General features: G+C 35.9%; 4 protein-coding genes, 1 non-coding gene and 1 pseudogene across 5 annotated transcripts; 3 read left to right on the top strand and 3 right to left on the bottom strand.

The window, feature by feature from the left end:
• Positions 1-426: 426 nt before the first annotated feature.
• Positions 427-2,366, bottom strand: LOC141703024 (uncharacterized). The gene is made up of 4 exons (XM_074506642.1): positions 1,591-2,366; positions 1,113-1,455; positions 833-941; positions 427-713 (listed from the first exon to the last, which is right to left on the bottom strand). Exons 1-4 carry the CDS (start codon positions 2,364-2,366, stop codon positions 427-429), a joined length of 1,515 nt encoding a protein of 504 aa, XP_074362743.1.
• A 2,219-nt stretch (positions 2,367-4,585) lies between these two features.
• Positions 4,586-4,664, bottom strand: LOC141703028 (small nucleolar RNA U30). The gene has a single exon (XR_012567332.1). It is a non-coding gene; the product is annotated as a small nucleolar RNA U30 (small nucleolar RNA).
• Positions 4,665-6,305: 1,641 nt separating this feature from the next.
• Positions 6,306-8,092, top strand: LOC141703017 (putative pectinesterase 11). The gene is made up of 5 exons (XM_074506637.1): positions 6,306-6,469; positions 6,562-6,721; positions 6,952-7,140; positions 7,319-7,554; positions 7,843-8,092. Exons 1-5 carry the CDS (start codon positions 6,306-6,308, stop codon positions 8,045-8,047), a joined length of 954 nt encoding a protein of 317 aa, XP_074362738.1. The 3' UTR covers positions 8,048-8,092.
• A 388-nt stretch (positions 8,093-8,480) lies between these two features.
• LOC141703022 (putative pinoresinol-lariciresinol reductase 3) lies at positions 8,481-9,678 on the top strand. The gene is made up of 3 exons (XM_074506641.1): positions 8,481-8,773; positions 8,932-9,066; positions 9,488-9,678. The coding sequence occupies exons 1-3, from the start codon at positions 8,576-8,578 to the stop codon at positions 9,587-9,589; spliced, it is 435 nt and encodes a 144-aa protein (XP_074362742.1). The 5' UTR covers positions 8,481-8,575; the 3' UTR covers positions 9,590-9,678.
• Positions 9,679-12,251: 2,573 nt separating this feature from the next.
• LOC141703023 (protein RER1A-like) lies at positions 12,252-14,794 on the bottom strand (annotated as a pseudogene).
• A 2,191-nt stretch (positions 14,795-16,985) lies between these two features.
• LOC141703020 (uncharacterized) lies at positions 16,986-17,387 on the top strand. The gene has a single exon (XM_074506639.1). The coding sequence runs from the start codon at positions 16,986-16,988 to the stop codon at positions 17,385-17,387; it is 402 nt and encodes a 133-aa protein (XP_074362740.1).
• Positions 17,388-17,737: the final 350 nt, after the last annotated feature.

The raw sequence follows: 17,737 nt of genomic DNA, 5'->3' as shown, positions 1-17,737 counted from the left end.
GACCAATACATCATTATCACTATGAGATTAACTTATGACACTATAACCATGTAGTATCTCACAACGGGTCAATCCAGCACCATGTATTTAATACATGTGCCTGTGTTTTGACTTTAGTATCACCATACCTATGATCAATGAGATGTGATCATCAGCCAACAAACACACTAGTCTCAATATATTTATTATCGTCCCTTAACAATAATACTTGATTAGGGACCTTTAGGAATATCAATACTATTCTCATAATCTCATCTCTATGTCACGTACTTAGAGATATATATTTACATATCATATTCCAAGGACATTTATTAATCTAACATCTTATCGCAGAAAATAAAGATATAATAAATTAATAAAGAATAATCCATATAATCATAATTAATAATTCAAATGTTTCATAATATAAACATAATAGTGTTGTCTCTAGGGCAAAACACTAACATCTACTTCTCTAGGACTATACATGGCCTGCAACTTCTGATTTCGAGCTCGTAGGAACTCGCCTTGTTCATTCCTCATCACACTTCCAATACCTGTGCTTCTTCCTTCCATAAACACAGCAGCATCCGTATTAATTTTAACCAACCCCTGTTGCTGTCTCTGCCACTTTGCTGAACTTCCTGTTGTCCCCAGAACATGAGTCTTCACCTCTGCACATCGTTGCCTCCACTTATACAACATATTCATTGCATTTGATCGCACACCAAATTCTGAAACACTTATTTTGTCCCACACCCATCGATTTCTATGATGTCATAGATTCAAACATACCATGACGATCAGAGCCAGAGTATTACATGAGCATTTTTCTACAAAATGGTGAAAATACTTGCAACATTTCCTTCATACTCCATCCTAGTAACCTCACTGATTCCAATATTTGACCATACCAGCCTTGCAAAAGGGCAGTCAAACAGGACATGAACAACATCTTCATTCTGTATTAAGCACCAGGGACATATGACATTAATTTGTACACACTTCCTAGCCAAGTCTACAGCCGTTGGCAAGCAATCACGACATATCCTCCAAGCAAAATTTATAACTTTACTTGGTAATTCTAGTTTCCAATTTTTTCTCCAAAATGGTGCATTTGTCCACTGTTATACCCCTTGTAGTGCTCTGTAACAACTCTTAACAGAAAATGTACCAGACTTTTCCCAATTCCAGAACCACGAATCCTCCTTACTCTGATTTGGAATAGGTATACTTTTGATCAGTTGTACGTCACTTTCATTAAATATGTCCCTCAGCACCTCTTCATCCCATCGTTTGTTACCAGTTTCCATTAGGTTAATCACTCGTATGTGTTCCAGTTCACGTGGCATCTCAGTAGACACAAAGCCATTATTGTCACCTGGCAACCATGGTATGTGCCACACACTAGTTTGCTCACCATCCCCTATTTTCCTCCGAATGCCTTGTTTAATAATATCCTGTGCTACAAGAATACTACGCCACATATATGAGGGATTAGCTCATAATTTCGCCTGCAGGAAATCACAGTCTGGGAAGTATTTTGCTTTCATAATGCTAGTAACTAATGGGTTTTGGTTATTCAATAGTCTTCATCCTTATTTTGCTAACATGGAGATATTAAATTTACCCAACTCTTTAAACCCCAAGCCTCCTCCTTCTTTAGCAAAACACATTTTCCTCCATGACAACCACCTAATCCCTTTCGTCGACCCTCCATTCCCCCACCAAAAAGAATTCATTTGCTTCTGAATCTGGTCACATATTTCATGTGGTATTAAGAACAAATTCATCCAGAAGTTCGGTATAGTCTGTGCTGCAGTTTTTAGCAGCAAAACTTTACCTCCCCTCGATAATGCTTTATTACTCCAACTTGTTAATTTAGCACTAATACGATCTGCCTGAAACTTAAAAGCAATGTTCTTCCTTCGTCCAATGTGCATTGGCAGGCCCAGATAATTACCAGGTGTTGACACTTCATGCACCTGCAATATACCACAAACTTCACTTCTATTTGTACATGTAGTATTAAGACTAAATACCACACTAGATTTGTTAAAATTTATAGCTTGTCCCGAAATTCTTTCATATTTCAGGAAAATATTTCTCATAACCAAGGCCTCGGTTCTTGTGGCTCGGAAGAAAAAATATGAATCATCTGTAAATAAAAGATGTGACACCGGAGGTGCTCCTCTAGCAATGGAACATCCATGCAACAGACCCATTGCCTCATGTCTACGAAGCATAGAACTTGATCCTTCTGCACACAATATATATATATAAGGTAAAATCGGATCCCTTTGTCTAATACCTCGTTGAGGTCTCACATCACCAAAAACTTCCCCTTCTTGAATAAAGCTATACGACACTGTTGTAATACATGTCATCACCCGATCTCTCCACACAACGTCAAACCCAAATTTTTTCCATCATAGCCTCGAGAAATGGCCATTCCAATTTATCATAAGCTTTAGCAATATCAATTTTAAATCCCACCACTCATATCCCCCGTTGTCTCTTCCTTTTAATATAATGATTTAACTCAAAAGCAACTAAAGCATTGCCAGTAAGCAAACGACCTTCCACAAAAGCACTCTGCTTATCCGATTTTAATATAGGTAAACATTCTTTTAACCGATTTGCCATAATCTTTGACACGATTCTAATTATTACATTACACAACGAAATCGGCCTTAAATCAGTTACTTTTCTGGGTTGTTTAACCTTGGGAATTAAACATACAACTGTTTTGTTAACATCAGTTGGTAACTCTCCCGTAATCATGAACTTTTGACAACATTCAACCACATCCTCACCTATTACATTCCAATATGTCTGAAAAAAACACGAATTTAAACCATCAATACTCGGAGATTTATCCGGATGCATCGAAAATGTAGCTAGCTTTACCTCATCTGTTGACACTGGTTTAATAAGCTTCTCATTTTGTTTAACTGATACTTGCTGCACTTCATCCCGTTCAGACAACATTCCAGCTGAACCTGAACTCTTAAAAAACTCTGAGAAATAATCCACAATTACATTTCAGATTCCTTCTTTATTTTCTTGCCAATCGCCATTTGAATCCTGCAATTTTCGGAGCTGATTTTTCTGTTTTCTACCAGTTGCATATTTATGGAAAAACTTTGTATTTTGGTCCCCTTCTCGGAGCCAAAATTGTTTCGCACGCTGTTTCCAATACACCTCATGTTGCTCCAATAATTTTAAATATCTCCCTCTTGCTTCATCATATTTTTGAACTCCATATACATCCCTTCTTGATCTGAATTTCTGCATATCAGTTTCGCACCTTTTAATCTTTGCTCGTAATATGTAGTCCATCGAGTCTCATATCTATCTACTCGGCCCGTCCATTTGGTGCGAGACCTATAAGTTTGCTATATTTCTTCTGTCTTGCTAATACTTGTGTTTATGCTGTTAAGATAAGGTCGCAAAATCTGACACGATCTGATGTCGACTTAAAAAGTACAAATTAACGGTACATGTTGGACAATAATTAAAATACATTATATATTATCATTTTATTTTGTAATGTTGCAAATTAAAACCTTTTAATTTTATTTTTATAAATTTAATTTAAATTTTGGATTATTTCGAGTTGATTATGACACGATCCATTTAGTTCATGTCAAACATGTATTCAGTTCATGTCAAACATGCCAATTTTAAGTAGATTTGGCTAATCGGATAACTGGTTCGGTTTCGGATCGGATCAATTTCTGATCAGTTCCATTTTCGGATTATGATATAATTGGAGACTTATCGGATCAGGTCGGATTTGATTTGATTCGGGTCTAATTTGGATTAAAAACGAATGAAATTCGGATAAAAATCGGACAAATTCAGTTCGAATTAAACTCGGTTGGAATATTTTCAGATCATGACCTATTGATTTTTTCAATTTATGAGATTATAAAAATATCTTTTTATTAATAGTAGTACTTTTAATATAATATAATGTATTTTTACAAAACATTATGATTAAATAAAAATATAATCATAAACATAAAATACTTTTAAATATGAATTTTATGAATTTTGATTATTTCAAATCATATTCGGTTTTGATAATATTTGACTCGATTTTGTTCGTTTTCAATTTATAATCGGATCCAATATTTCAGATCATTTTACGATTAAATTTTTTGTTCAAATAATTTTTGGATCGATTTAATTTGATTTCGGATAATTAACCGATTATATGTTTCAGATCTCAGATCAGATATCGGTTACATGAATTTCAGTTCAATTTAGATCTCGGCTACATGAATTTCAGTTCAATTTTTCCGAATCTAGACCCATTTTATCAGATCTAGTTTCAAGTAATTTGGGTATCTATCCCATTTCGGGTTGGCTACGTTAAAAAAAATCGGGTAAATCTAACTCACACAAACCCGACCCTGAACCTGCCATACCAAGAGGTTGAATTTCTTTAACAATTTTCGTTTGTCCACTTTAGCTCCAAATGACAAGATTAATGCTACTTAAACGATTCGTTACACCATTTACATACGCTCAATACAAAATAACTAAAATGAGTTTTTAACAAGAAAAAAGGTTAAGAAAAATAAGTAAGAGGAAGGGCGCTCAGAAATTAAAATGGATTAGAAATTCTCCTCACAAATCAATCAGATTAACGAGATTACTTGTTCCTCATCATCGCGCCCTCAGAATTAACACAAATTATTTACACAACTTAATTAATAATAATATAAATCGAAAACACTTAATAATTATATACAGGAAAATAGAGAAGAAAGAAGAATAAAAGGAGTGAGAGTGCTGAGAAGCAGCTGTGAATTAGGGTTTAGATCTGTTTGCTATGAATTTATAGAATTTTAGAATGGTTGGAAGATGTGTGTTATTACCAAACTGCCCTTTGTTTTTTAGGTAATAAATCTGGGCTTTTGATTGGGCTCATAGATTCAGATTCTTTTGGGCCAACACTTGGATTTGATCCGGCCTGTTTTGATGTTGTTCAGGCAGACCAAAATTTTTAAAAAAATTACCCTTGAAAAGTGTACAATATTTGATTTGAATGTTTTTTTTAATTTTTTATGAATTTAAATAAATACTCCCTCGGGCCCAAATTATTGTCTTTTTATTGCCAGAATTACTGAATTTTAACAAAATATGGTAAGAAAATCAAACTGGACGGTTAATTTGGGACGGTGGGAGCAATTTATAATTTATCGTCAAAATTAGGTTACAGTTAAACGTCGATAAAGTAATAATCGATAAAGTAATAACCTCGCTAAAATAATATTTTTATTCGGTCCCAACATAATGGACACAGTGTATTTTTGCTCCCGAAAAAGTAATAAACTTGGTAAAGTAATATTTTTTCTTGGTCCCGACCCTGTTACTTTAGAGAGGTTTAACTGTAATTTGACGGAACAAAATCGAAATATATTTGTGATTTTTAAAAGGAGAGAAAACTTCAATACCGAATTATATAGTTGTGATTGTGAACTATGGAAGGCACATGCAAACTTAACTTATTATCTTCTTAAACTAGATTGTGGCAACTAGCTAACGTTTCATGTTAGATATCTGAAGCTGCAATTATAATCTAACTGTCTTTTTGATTTGCCAACTGTGTAATAATTAACAGTTTATCAAATGCATTGTTGTTAAATCATTAGGCAAATAATCTGGAGAAGCCTGTGATCACGGCCGCGAAGAACTGCAGCAATCGACAAAATTTTAGTACTTAACATGTGAGGAGCATTTGTGAAGCTAAAGCCAAAGGGATTCGTAGAAGATTTTCTGAAAAATTGGTTTAGTATACAATGTATGGTCTTCCTTGCTTTCTGCAAATTTGAACAATGAAATAACTATCTTCTAACTGCTGTAATCAATGATAACTTCAAACCAACTTAAGGTCATGATCACAAAAATCAGACAATGTCAATGATATCTTCTAATTGTCGTAACGTGGCTGCCACAAGCAACTTCTGAGATACTTAGATACATTACATAATCAAGATTACTTGCAATTTTGAAATCTTGATCACGAAAATCAGACCATTAGTCCATTGACTATTATAGACCATGCAAATTGTTAAAGAGTATAAGATCCTGTTCGGGACTTCCTCTACCACCTTAAGATTTTAGAACGACTGGTTACTTAACACAAATGTACTTCTGAAGATCAACTTTACTTGGTTTGGTTACAACTTCAGTTCACTCAAACAAAGTCTTCTGCACAATTTGTAGCAACTGCACATGGGGATTGACAACTACTTAAATCTTAGTGTTTGTGTTATTCCGATATTACTTGAGATTCTACTTTTTATTTTTCAATGGCTGATTCAAGCACAGAGCCGAAAGATTTGTCAACTGCAATTCTTATAAGGGTTGATCAATCAGGACAAGGAGATTTTAAAAAGATACAGGATGCTATTGATGCTGTTCCATCTAATAATTCTGACCTTTATTACATTTGGGTTAAGCCTGGAACTTACAGGTTCTAATTCTATTACAAGCACTGGACACTGGTATTTGTTCTACGGTTAAGACGATGATTAATAAACTATTTGATTATTGTTGTTTTGACAGAGAAAAGATTGTTGTTCCTGTGGATAAACCTTACATAACTTTGAGTGGCACAAAGGCATCAAACACCATCATAACGCGGAGTGAAGCTGGAGAGATTTATGATTCTCCAACGCTCTCTATATTAGCCGCTGACTTTGTTGGAAGATATCTCACAATCCAGGTATTTAATTTCCTAATGATCAAAGAACATAAATTTTTTACAATTATGTGACATTTAAACAAGAATAATGTACAATAAACAAAGGGGTTAAAGAAACCAGTCGCTCTAAAACCTCAAGGTGTTAGAGGAAGGTCTTTTTCACGATCTTATATTAGTATTCTAACAAAAGGCTACATATAGAAAAACAAAGTGGTATGACCGACCTTTACTGATTAATCGTTGTAATGTAGAATGCATACGAGGGAAGTGGTAAAGCTGTTGCACTGAGGGTATCAGGAGATAAAGCTGCAATCTATAGTTGCAGGATACTGTCTCGTCAGGATACGGTGCTGGATGATGCTGGAAGACATTATTTCAAGAACTGTTATATCGAAGGAAGTGTTGATTTTATATGCGGAAATGCTGCATCCCTATTTGAAGTAAGTGCTTGAAGTTAAATTATCTTGTCTGTTATAATACAATAGTTCACCTTCAAAACTTGGAGGGCTCATTTTATAAACCTCAACATTTACATTAAGATATTAAGAACTCGAGGATCATAGCGTCCTTGACTTGTTTTGATATGCTAACATTACTAAGTCTCATGAATGTTTTTAGAAATGTCATCTGCATTCACTAGCAGAACGAACCGGATGGGTGACTGCTCAACATAGGGCCTCACCAGTAGAGAACACAGGATACACATTTCTAGGTTGTAAGATTACCGGGATTGGAACAACTCTACTTGGAAGGCCCTGGGGAGCTTATTCTAGAGTTATTTTTGCTTTAAGTTATCTGTCTAGTGCGATACAGCCAGAGGGATGGAATGACTGGGGTAATCCAAGCAATCAAAGGTAAACTATTACTCATTTTCGCCCAAATAAATACTTCCTCCGTCCCAATTTATCTGTCATGTTTGACTTTTTATGGTCAAACTAATCCAATTTTGACCAAACTGACTCATATTAAAAATAACGGTAATGCTACGTATATTGGTACATTCCCCATATTTGATGCGGAAAGCTTGTGCACTGGGTACGACTTAAGACCCTTACGGTTTGTCTGGCAAATAACTAGAACCAACAGCCCGCTAGCTCTTTTTTAGCGTATTTTACAAAACGATTACATTGTAAATCTGACAGGACTGCATTTTACGGGGAATACAAGTGTTATGGACCGGGAGCAGATAGATCAAAGAGGGTTGCATGGTCTCGAGGCCTATCGAAAGAAGAAGCTACACCTTTCCTGAGTAAAGGCATGATTGGAGGTGGTGGTTGGCTTAGAATCTCCCCTATCCACTTCAAAAAAAGGCCTGTTGTAGCTACTACATTGCAAGCTGATATGTAGAAGACAACTAATAGCTATTAACACTTTCCTAATTGTCATGTTGTGTTTATAACATCTTATTTTTTTTAAAATTCAATATATTGTGTCAGTTTTTTACTACACATTTCATTGTAAGTTCATGGAACTCAAGATTCTATGTGTTTGAGAATTTCATTGCAAATGATTGAGAATTTGATGATATTCATACATATCTACCTCACTTAAATACTTAAAAGCTATACTAGAACAAAAAAAGAGAGATAAGATAACATAGTGATAATGGGCTTATTATCGGTTTTGTTCATATTCGATTCTTGTTCACCCGAAAATTATAATTCAAGTCGAAAAAAAATAAGAAAAAAGAAATTTTTAGATATCAAACACTTTCAGCAACTTGAAAAATTAAAATCTCAAGATTCCCATTAAAAAGATATAAACTTTTATAAAAATAAAATACTAGGTGCAAGAAGTTTTTATTGAAAAAAATAGTGCTTTTTGGGAAAGTATATTTGAGGTTGGGATAAGAATTATTGGTAAAGAGAAGAGAAAATGGAGAAAATGGAAGAGAAAGAGAAGAAGAGTAGAGTACTAATAATAGGAGCAACAGGGAATCTAGGGTTTGAGTTAGCAAAAGCAAGTCTCCAATCTTCAAATCCCACTTTTGCCCTTGTCAGAAACTTTGATTCTGATTCTTTAAAATCCCACAAACTTCAGTTTCTCTCTAATGCTGGGGCCACACTTCTTAAGGTTTGTGTATATGTGTATGTATGTGTTTGTGTGTGTTTGTGTTTGTGTGTGTTTGTGTGTTTTCTTGGAAATGTGCTTTGTGGGGGTTTTTAGTTTATGAATTTGCTATTGATGCTTTGATTTTATTTTTATTTTTTATGTTTTTTTTGAGGTTTTAGGGTTCACTGCAAGATGAAGAGAGTCTTGTTGAAGCAGTTAAGCTAGTAGATGTTGTGATTTGTGCTGTTTCTTCTAAACAAGCCCTTGATCAGAAGCTGTTGGTTCAGGTTATCAAGAATTTGGGATCCGTTAAGGTTGGCAATCTCTTCTTCCAACTCTGTGTGTGTGTGTGCGCGCTCTTTGTTGATATTGTCTGTAATTTCCGCAGAAACATAGGATCTTTTTTAGTCTTATATAGAGGTGAAAAAAATTAGCCATTCTTTGTCATTTACGCGGAAAGATGGGATCCTTTTTAGTCATATAGAGAGGTGAAAAAATTTGGTCTGATTTGAAGAGTATACAATTACATTTGTGTCTTGCGAAGTAATTTTGAATTCTTTGTTCCTCAAGTGTCTATTTTGAGGCCAGATGTAGAGATCGAAACTCAAACTGGTGTTATGCGTTTTAATTTAGACATCAGCACTCAGAATATGTTATGCGTTTGAATTAATTGTCAATGGCATTTGCAGTGTCTCGTGATTTTTAGACCATTAAAATATGTGTGGGTTGGTGCAGAGGTTCATTCCATCAGAATTCGGGTTGGATCCTTACAAAACTCAAGTATCTGACTTGGATCACAACTTCTATTCTAGCAAGGCTGAAATTCGACAACTGTAGAAGCTCAAAACATTCCCTACACTGTCATCTCTTGCAACTTCTTCATGAGCTATTTACTCCCATCCTTAGTTCAACCTGGTCTAAAGGCTCCACCCGGGACAAATTTACTGTGTTTGGAAATGGTGATGTCAAAGGTTTGTGGATCAGTATTATACTTTAGGTGTAGCAAAGGTTTGACTATAATTCATTTTCGGGTTACTAGCAAAAACATCACTAACTCACTATCAACTGTAAGTGGGTAATCATTACGTGGATGACTATTGTTACGCTTTAGTGATAAAAATTTAACGGACTTCCATTAGAGTCAAGGAGAATTAACGGCGGGAATATTTTTTACATTCAATGATTATTTCGCAAGTTTTATTCATTAGTAAGCCTTTTGAGTTCGCTGACCCACCTGCAAATTGGCTACAAGTGTAGTGATGTATTTGCCTATTAACTCATTCTTTTTCCTTGTTTTGTTTGTTTTTGTTTATGAGTGGTTTATTTTCTAACGTTTGCAATGCAGCCAAGTTGTTGCGAATTCATTATTTGAGTTACACTGTATTTCTGCTGGTCCATTGCATTGTTTGCAGGTGTCTTTATGAAAGGAAGCTGATGTTGCCAGTTTTACCATTAGTGCTATGGATGATCCACGTACATTGAATAAAGTTCTCTATTGAGACCCCCGGGGAATATATACTCCCTCAATGAACTAGTTGAACTATGGGAAAGTAAGCTCAAGAAGACACTTGAGAAGGATATACATTCCTGAAGATGAGCTCCTAAATGAAAATAAAAGTGTGCCTTCTGTTCTATTTATTGGTATGCGCATGAATTTTTTATTTAATTCCAAAAAGTTTGCGAGAAGTTGCTACATACTATCATTATGTGGATCTTGCAATATGCAAATGATAACATTCTTGTCTTGCAGAAATCGACATCTTTACTCAGGATAGCCAAATTGATTTTAGAATAGCAAACAGTTCAGTAAATTGAAAATGATTCTTAGGTGGCATGGCATCTGAACCAAGTACAAACATAATTTTTCAAGTGCTTTGACACTTGCTCGTACCCCAGTAGTTTCAGTTCTTGTTCCTAATGGGACTTGACTCATATTAATATTTATGACAATTAGAAAATGTGTACCTGTTAGTCCCCAAGGCTAAATAGTATTTTTATTTGAGTGATCACATATAGTTTTATGTATTCCATGATAGTCTTGATGCCAGTCCGTCCTATAGATCACTTTCAAGTTATGTATCAGAATAGCATTATTAAGGTCTGCTGTTTGATCCTTATAAGCAGGCCAGCGAGTTCTGTATGATTAATGACTGCAGGCAACTTGCTACAGCTTATCATATACACACTTGAAATCTTGTGGCTTGGGTCTTGTCTTCTGCGTGTGATGCTCTTAAGAGTATCCACCAGGCTTTTTACTTAAATGGTGGCAGTATCTACTGTATATCTACTTATCTGTGCTTCAGCTAATGTGTGAATCAAAAACCTACTATCTACACATTTACTCACCTAATATATATTTTTTCGGTGTATTTTGAGCAAATAATCTAGTATATGATCCATTTTTATCCTTTATATGTCGTGAAATCTTTCAGGTTTGATATACAGTTTTTAGTCTAATTTTTCCCTCGAGTCATCAGTTTTGTATCAGTGCTTCATTTCTTTCTATCAGCTTTAATTCATACTCGATATTTCTTTCTGTTCCAGTTTGTTCTGATATATTTATAAGAGAGACTCCTTTCATGTGTTGCAGAAACTCCGTATCCAGAGAACATGACTATGGTTTTTATATACTCGGCCTTTGTAAAAGGAGACCAGACATATTTCGACATTGATTCATCTGGAGGGGTGGAAGGGTCACAGTTGTATCCAGAATTGAGACACCACTATAAGCGAGTACCTTGACACCCTCTTGTAAGATTCATGTTCAACTTTACCAATGTCTTGTTATCTGTTTGTGTACAACACTGGTAGTAGGGAGAGGCAGAAACTGTAGTATGAATTCCAGGTGGCCAAACCACTGGAAACCATTTTTTCTTGATATATTCTCAATATTGATACAATAAACACTTGATAGTTCACTTTTAAAACTTTGCAATAAAGTCTTTATAATTAGGACTTGGGAGTATCCTCTGGGCTTAGAAGATAGTATTATCTTCTCTTACAAGCATAATAAGTTAATCAAATGGATGATCTAACAAACACAAGCATGATATGATAAGCTCCAACTACCAACAAACTTTTATGTCTTTTGAGTAATTGACAGGGTACAGTTACTATCTGTCCCATTTAAATTATCTTTGAAGAAATGTGACACCTTAGGAATTGGAAACCATATGATAATCTCTAATTACTGCTCTTTATCAGTAACTATCACAACCACCTTTATTTCTTCAGTAACTATTACCTCAGTAAACAGAATTTGAAATAAACACTTGACCCTAGTATAAGAAATCAGGAGCTATCAATGCCACAAGAATAAGAGCATATACAACCATCCTTGTTTAATAATTTTTCGTTAGTCAACCCAAAAAAAACATCAATTTCTACATGAAATAGAATATCGAGTAAAGCTACCCATTATATATTTGATGAGCATTTGCTAAATGAACTCAGTTCAACAATCCTTTTCCAAATTGTACAATCTAACAGTAGTCCATCATCATAATTGGCTACAACAGTTTGCTTCATACTCAGCTAGGCCTAAGATATGAAGCAGCATTTCAGTCTCTTCTGGACATGCTGCCGCTGCCGCTGCCCCCTGCAGGCTTCTTCCCCTTGTACTTCAATAAAAACAACAACAAAATTATGGTTCCGATGGACACGGATATTACAGGATAAACTAAACCCTGTAGTGGAAAAACCTAAAACTCACCTGCTTTCCAATGTTGAAAGGAACATATTTGTACTTAATCATGTGCATAATTTGGCGCTTCATAGTAAGGAGGAACAGAACCAGCCAGTAAAGTAGTAATATAGGCCAAAAGACAGGTACATCGAACATTGAGAAGAACGTCATGAGAAATGCTACACAAATGCTTTTGTTATAGCATACCTGAAATAAGGAAGAAGAAAGTCAACACCATGCACTGACAAGTAGTCTGACTGTGGGCTGCAACATGTTACTGAAAGCCAAGTGTTTATGTGATGTGGTGCAGATAAAAGCATCTATAAACATTTGTGCAGACATCTAATCCATAACAGAACTAAAAAACTGACAAAGCCGAACTACGACCACAATACTGAAAACTACTCTACTCAACGGTATATGATACAATATTTATGCACTAATGTATCACTTGATTAGGGTCCACTCTAAGTCTCCAGGTTGACTTGTAATTACCCAAGCAATCATGTTGCTCAAATTCTCTTATGCATAAACATACATATGAATAGACTGCTTAGTCTCAAGTAATTAAAACAATTGATAGCATAAAACTTAACATTGATGATGTGCATGCAAGTGTAAGTGTATATTCTCAATTGCGTTCTAATCTTATGGTAACATAAATTTATGGCAATAGAGATTAAAAAATTTTGCAACCAGAAACCACCTTTATGCATCAATTTCTACTTTTACTTATCAAGGACTAAGATTTAAATTCTGTAAAATACTCGCCTTATATAATTAGATACTCCTACTTGTTTATAAAAACGGATTAATGGAAATGACATTTCGGCACGCAATTAACCTATACATATGTTCACCTGTATTCCTTTACTTTCGTCATCATTAAAATAACAGTTGAACAAACAATCAAAAACCTATGGAAGATGATACTAACAAATTTATTAAGTTATGCCGCAATGCCTAAGCCATCTTCCTAACCCATTAATATTTAGTGTACTTATAAGCTAGCGTGATATAAATAAACAGTGGCAACTAGCAGCACCTTGTGCAACCCACAGTGAAACAAATACACATGCAACTCTTTGAAAAAAGTATCAGTTGATCAAAGCAAGGTAGATGAGAATTAACATAACCTTTTCAAACTGAAACAGAGACCTAAAAGAGAGAAACAATAACAGCAGAAACGTAACAATCAAAGAAAGAGACCACTGGACGCTGGTAGCACCACTGACAAACTCCATTTTATCAGCGCATATGATATACAAAACATAAACACAAACTACAAAAAGGATGTATCAATCACTCACCAGAACTTAAACTCAGGGAGACGGCGAATGAAAGGCTTGAACTCATCAGAATCTTTCGTTGGCAGCAAAGACCCATTCGAAGGTTCCAATTCAGGATCAACAAGAGGCGACAAAAACCCAATCAACAAATTCAGTAGATAAATTCCCAAACCATAGCTAACAACGTAGAACCCTTGAACGTAATAACAACGCAGAGCATAAAGAGACGCTAAAACCGCAGTTCCAACCCATCTATAAACCGCATGTGGACTGCTCTTATCCAAATAATACTGAAAGCGTTTCCAAACATCATGTCTCCATTGATTAAGAGGCGCCCCAGCAGAGGCACCTTCACTTCCAACACCCTCCATGTTAAAAAATTGGCCTCCAAACCCTAACACATCTCGAAACAAACCTCAATCAACTCCACTGCACACATTCCCATTAACACACACCAAAAAAACCCTATAACCCAATACACATTTCCACACCAAGAACCCAACTTTTATCGAAAAATCAATCAAGAATCACTTGGGCAGCAAGGCACACACATTCTTTACAAAATCTTTAAATCTTTACACTAAAAACACCATAAACTACACTACTTGACTTCTTAAACCACAAGAAACCGAGAAAAAAGTCAATACACAGATAAAATCTTCCTGTTTTTCCAATATTTTCTCATAATTTCACCAACCCAGTACATAAATAATCAAGAAAATCAAGAAAAGCACTAACTTTACATTAATTTAGCACCAGATCTGAAAAGGGTCAGCCCAAAAATTGTTTCTTGGTTAGTATCTAAATAAAGATAATTTAACACATAGAATAAATTAATTTGAAGAACTTAAAAGATCAAGAAAGTATATAGGGGGGAGTTATAGACAAGAACAAGAATATAGATACAAAACTTACCTCCGGAGAATATGGAGCAGTTGAGAGATTGACAAGGAGAGGGTCTGAAGAGTAAAATTAGGAAGAGATCTGTTTTTTTGGTTTAGATATCCAATTTTATTTTTATGCTCAGAATATCATATTCTTTTTTCTTCCCTACGCAAATATATTTACGGAAAATAGGCAAAGGAACATAGTCGAGCCGAGCCGAGTTTTATTTTTTAATTTGATAACCGAGCTCTATTCATTTGCATTTGCAGGCCTAGAAAATACTATTACTTCTCAAAATAGTTACGGATTTTTATTTGATGAATTAAAATGGACCCTGATTGATACTGCAGACAACTTCTTGGTGGCTTTCGAAGTTATACATCACATGAGGAATAAAAAGAGGGGGCAGGAGGTGAGATTGCTTTGAAATTAGACGTTAGTAAAGCATATGACAGAGTTGATGGTCATACTTGCATCAGAGGATGGTTGCTATGGGTTTTTGTGAGGGTTGGATCAAATGGATGATGAGATGTGTAACAACAGTGGGGTATGAATTCTGCTTCAATGGAATGACAGTGGGTCCGATTGTTCCAGGAAGGGGACTTCGACAGGGTGATCCCTTATCCCCCTACCTGTTTTTGTTTTGTGTAGAGGGGCTTTCCATTGCTCTTGATAATACTGCAGCTAGGGGAGAAATTCATGGATGCAGGATAAGTACTTCAGCTCCAGAAATTACCCCCTATTGTTTGCAGACGACAGCTTCCTTTTCTTTAAGGCAGAGGTGAGCGAGGTTTTAAAAATCAAGTCTATATTGGAGGAGTATGCTGTTAAATCAGGTCAGTCCATCAACTTTCAAAAGTCTGGGATTTTCTATAGCTCGAACGTTAGAAGAGAGAAGCAAGTTGAATTCTCGGAGATTTTGGGGGTTTCTAATGATATCTCCAGTAGTAATTACCTGGGTTTACCTGCTTTGATCGGTCGCTCGAAGAAAAGGATGTTTGGGTTTTTAAAAGAGAAAGTTAGTCGCAAACTGCAGGCATGGTGTGCAAAGCCTATCTCGAGAGCGGGTAAAACAGTTCTTCTAAAAAATGCTGCACAATCTATTCCCAGTTATTGTATGACATGTTTTTTGCTTCCAATATCGCTGTGCCAGGAGATAGAGAGATTGTTCAATGAATATTGGTGGAAATCAGGTAATGGTCAGAGAAGGGGTGTCCACTGGCATTCATGGGAGTCAATGAGTATGTCAAAAGGTAAAGGGGGCTTAGGCTTTCGAAGCCTGTATGGGTTTAACATTGCGTTATTAGGTAAACAAGTGTGGCGTTGTATGAGTCGTCCCAATCTTCTGGTTTCTAGAGTGCTAAAAGCTAGATACTTTTCTGATTCAAGTTTGTTACATGCTGTTAAAGGAAACAACTCGAGCACGGTCTGGGGGGGAATATGGCAAGTCAAGGAACTATTGAAGGGTGGTTACAGATGGGTGGTAGGAAATGGCAGTGATATTATTGCTACTAAAGATCACTGGCTAAGAGATAAAAATAATTTTTGTGTGGAAGATTTTCATGGCTATGCTGGCAGGTCTGAATGTGTCAAGTCGTTATTCATTCCAGGAACTAAATATGGGATGAAAGGAAAGTGAAGCAGCTGTTTATGATGGTTGATGCTAAAGCTATTCTGGCAACTAGGGTGCCACATCATGAAGTTGAGGATAGAATAGTATGGTCCAGCTCCAAGGATGGGATATATACAGTGAAAGCTGGGTACAATTTTTGGCATAATCGAAATGTTGACAGCTCTGCAATTCCTCATCGAATGGCTGGCACAAGGTCTGGCAATTGACTCTCCCACACAAGGTCAAAATTTTTATCTGGAGATTTTGTCGCAATAATTTGCCTGTGAGAGTGAGGCTGCAAGGTAAAGGTATCCCAGTCCCTACTAGCTGTCCCATGTGTAATGTTGATATTGAGAATTTACGCCATGTATTCTTGAGTGCTCTTTTGCAATGAGCTGCTGGCAACATGTAAATTTGCTGTACGACACGAATGAGATGGACGAAGCTAATGTATGGCTTCTTCATAAATTGGAGACGGCATCCCAGAGTGAAATTACGCAGGGTGCATGGTTCTATATGGAATCTGGTTCTGGAGAAATAAGCAAGTCTGGGAGGGTAGACGGTTACAGGGAAGGTAGCTGTGGATGTGTAGCAAAATGGTGCAGGACTGGAAGGAAGCCAGAGCAAAGGGAGTGACAGAGAAGAGTTCACCAATCTCAAACGAACTGTAATCTGAGGAAGTGGACGACCCCAGCAGCTGGGGAATATAAGGTTAATGTAGATGCTTCGTGGTTTCAGGGGGCTGAATCTTTCTCCATAGGAATGGTAATACGTAACCATCTTGGAAGTTTTGTCGAGGGCCGAACTGTAGTCCTTTCTCAAGCAGCAGACGCATTGGAAGCAGAAGTTCTAGGGATAAGAGAAGCTCTCTCGTGGGTGAAGAGTATGGATGGTAGAAAGGTGACGGTGGAGTCGGACTCACTAGTAGCAGTCAATGCAATTAATGGCCAGAACAAGTTTCTGTTAGAGGTTGGCCACATAATTGACCATTGCAGACTATTGCTCCAGTCGTTGTCAGGGGTTAGTGTCAAGTTTGTTCGAAAGCAAGCCAATGAGGTAGCTCATGGATTAGCTAAAATGCCTTGTCGGTTAATTGCTTTATCATTTTCACGTCTCCTCCTACCCATTTGGTGGAGATTTGTACTATTGATGCTTCTTGAATGAAATATTCAGTTTTGTTTCAAAAAAAAAAAAAAAAAAAAAATGGACCCATGAATTTAAACTATAACATCAATTAAATTATTTACTCAAAAAAAAATCATTAAATTATTATATACTGTCAATCAGTAATGTCACGATATGTTATAATAATTGTTTATATTTTTTGCCTCCGCATTACTCAAAAATATTTATATACTTAAGTAAGTTTTTCTTTATTTTTTATGAATATTTTAAATAGGGTGATCAAGGTCTGATTGATTCGGTTAGAGTTCAAAACTAAATCAAATCTTATGGTGCGGTTTTTAAAATTTTAAACCAATCTACAACCATCAATCCATCTAATCTGAATCATG

This window comes from Apium graveolens, unplaced genomic scaffold (assembly GCF_009905375.1).
Source record: "Apium graveolens cultivar Ventura unplaced genomic scaffold, ASM990537v1 ctg6086, whole genome shotgun sequence".
NCBI lineage: Eukaryota > Viridiplantae > Streptophyta > Magnoliopsida > Apiales > Apiaceae > Apium > Apium graveolens.
Note: the sequence above shows the minus strand (reverse complement) of the source record. Positions and strands in the feature narration are given on the sequence as shown.

What these genes read in the sequence shown, in the direction of transcription:
- LOC141703024 (XM_074506642.1), bottom strand. Translation starts at nt 2,366, where the DNA reads ATGACATGTATTACAACAGTGTCGTATAGCTTTATTCAAGAAGGGGAA. An exon ending in GTTACAGAGCACTACAAGGG is followed by an intron (nt 942 to 1,112) that starts GTATAACAGTGG and finishes TGCTTAATACAG; the next exon opens with AATGAAGATGTTGTTCATGT. An exon ending in GTATGAAGGAAATGTTGCAA is followed by an intron (nt 714 to 832) that starts GTATTTTCACCA and finishes TAAGTGTTTCAG; the next exon opens with AATTTGGTGTGCGATCAAAT.
- LOC141703017 (XM_074506637.1), top strand. Translation starts at nt 6,306, where the DNA reads ATGGCTGATTCAAGCACAGAGCCGAAAGATTTGTCAACTGCAATTCTT. An exon ending in GTTAAGCCTGGAACTTACAG is followed by an intron (nt 6,470 to 6,561) that starts GTTCTAATTCTA and finishes TTGTTTTGACAG; the next exon opens with AGAAAAGATTGTTGTTCCTG. An exon ending in ATGCTGCATCCCTATTTGAA is followed by an intron (nt 7,141 to 7,318) that starts GTAAGTGCTTGA and finishes GAATGTTTTTAG; the next exon opens with AAATGTCATCTGCATTCACT.
- LOC141703022 (XM_074506641.1), top strand. Translation starts at nt 8,576, where the DNA reads ATGGAGAAAATGGAAGAGAAAGAGAAGAAGAGTAGAGTACTAATAATA. An exon ending in CTGGGGCCACACTTCTTAAG is followed by an intron (nt 8,774 to 8,931) that starts GTTTGTGTATAT and finishes TTGAGGTTTTAG; the next exon opens with GGTTCACTGCAAGATGAAGA. An exon ending in AGAATTTGGGATCCGTTAAG is followed by an intron (nt 9,067 to 9,487) that starts GTTGGCAATCTC and finishes GGGTTGGTGCAG; the next exon opens with AGGTTCATTCCATCAGAATT.
- LOC141703020 (XM_074506639.1), top strand. Translation starts at nt 16,986, where the DNA reads ATGGTAATACGTAACCATCTTGGAAGTTTTGTCGAGGGCCGAACTGTA.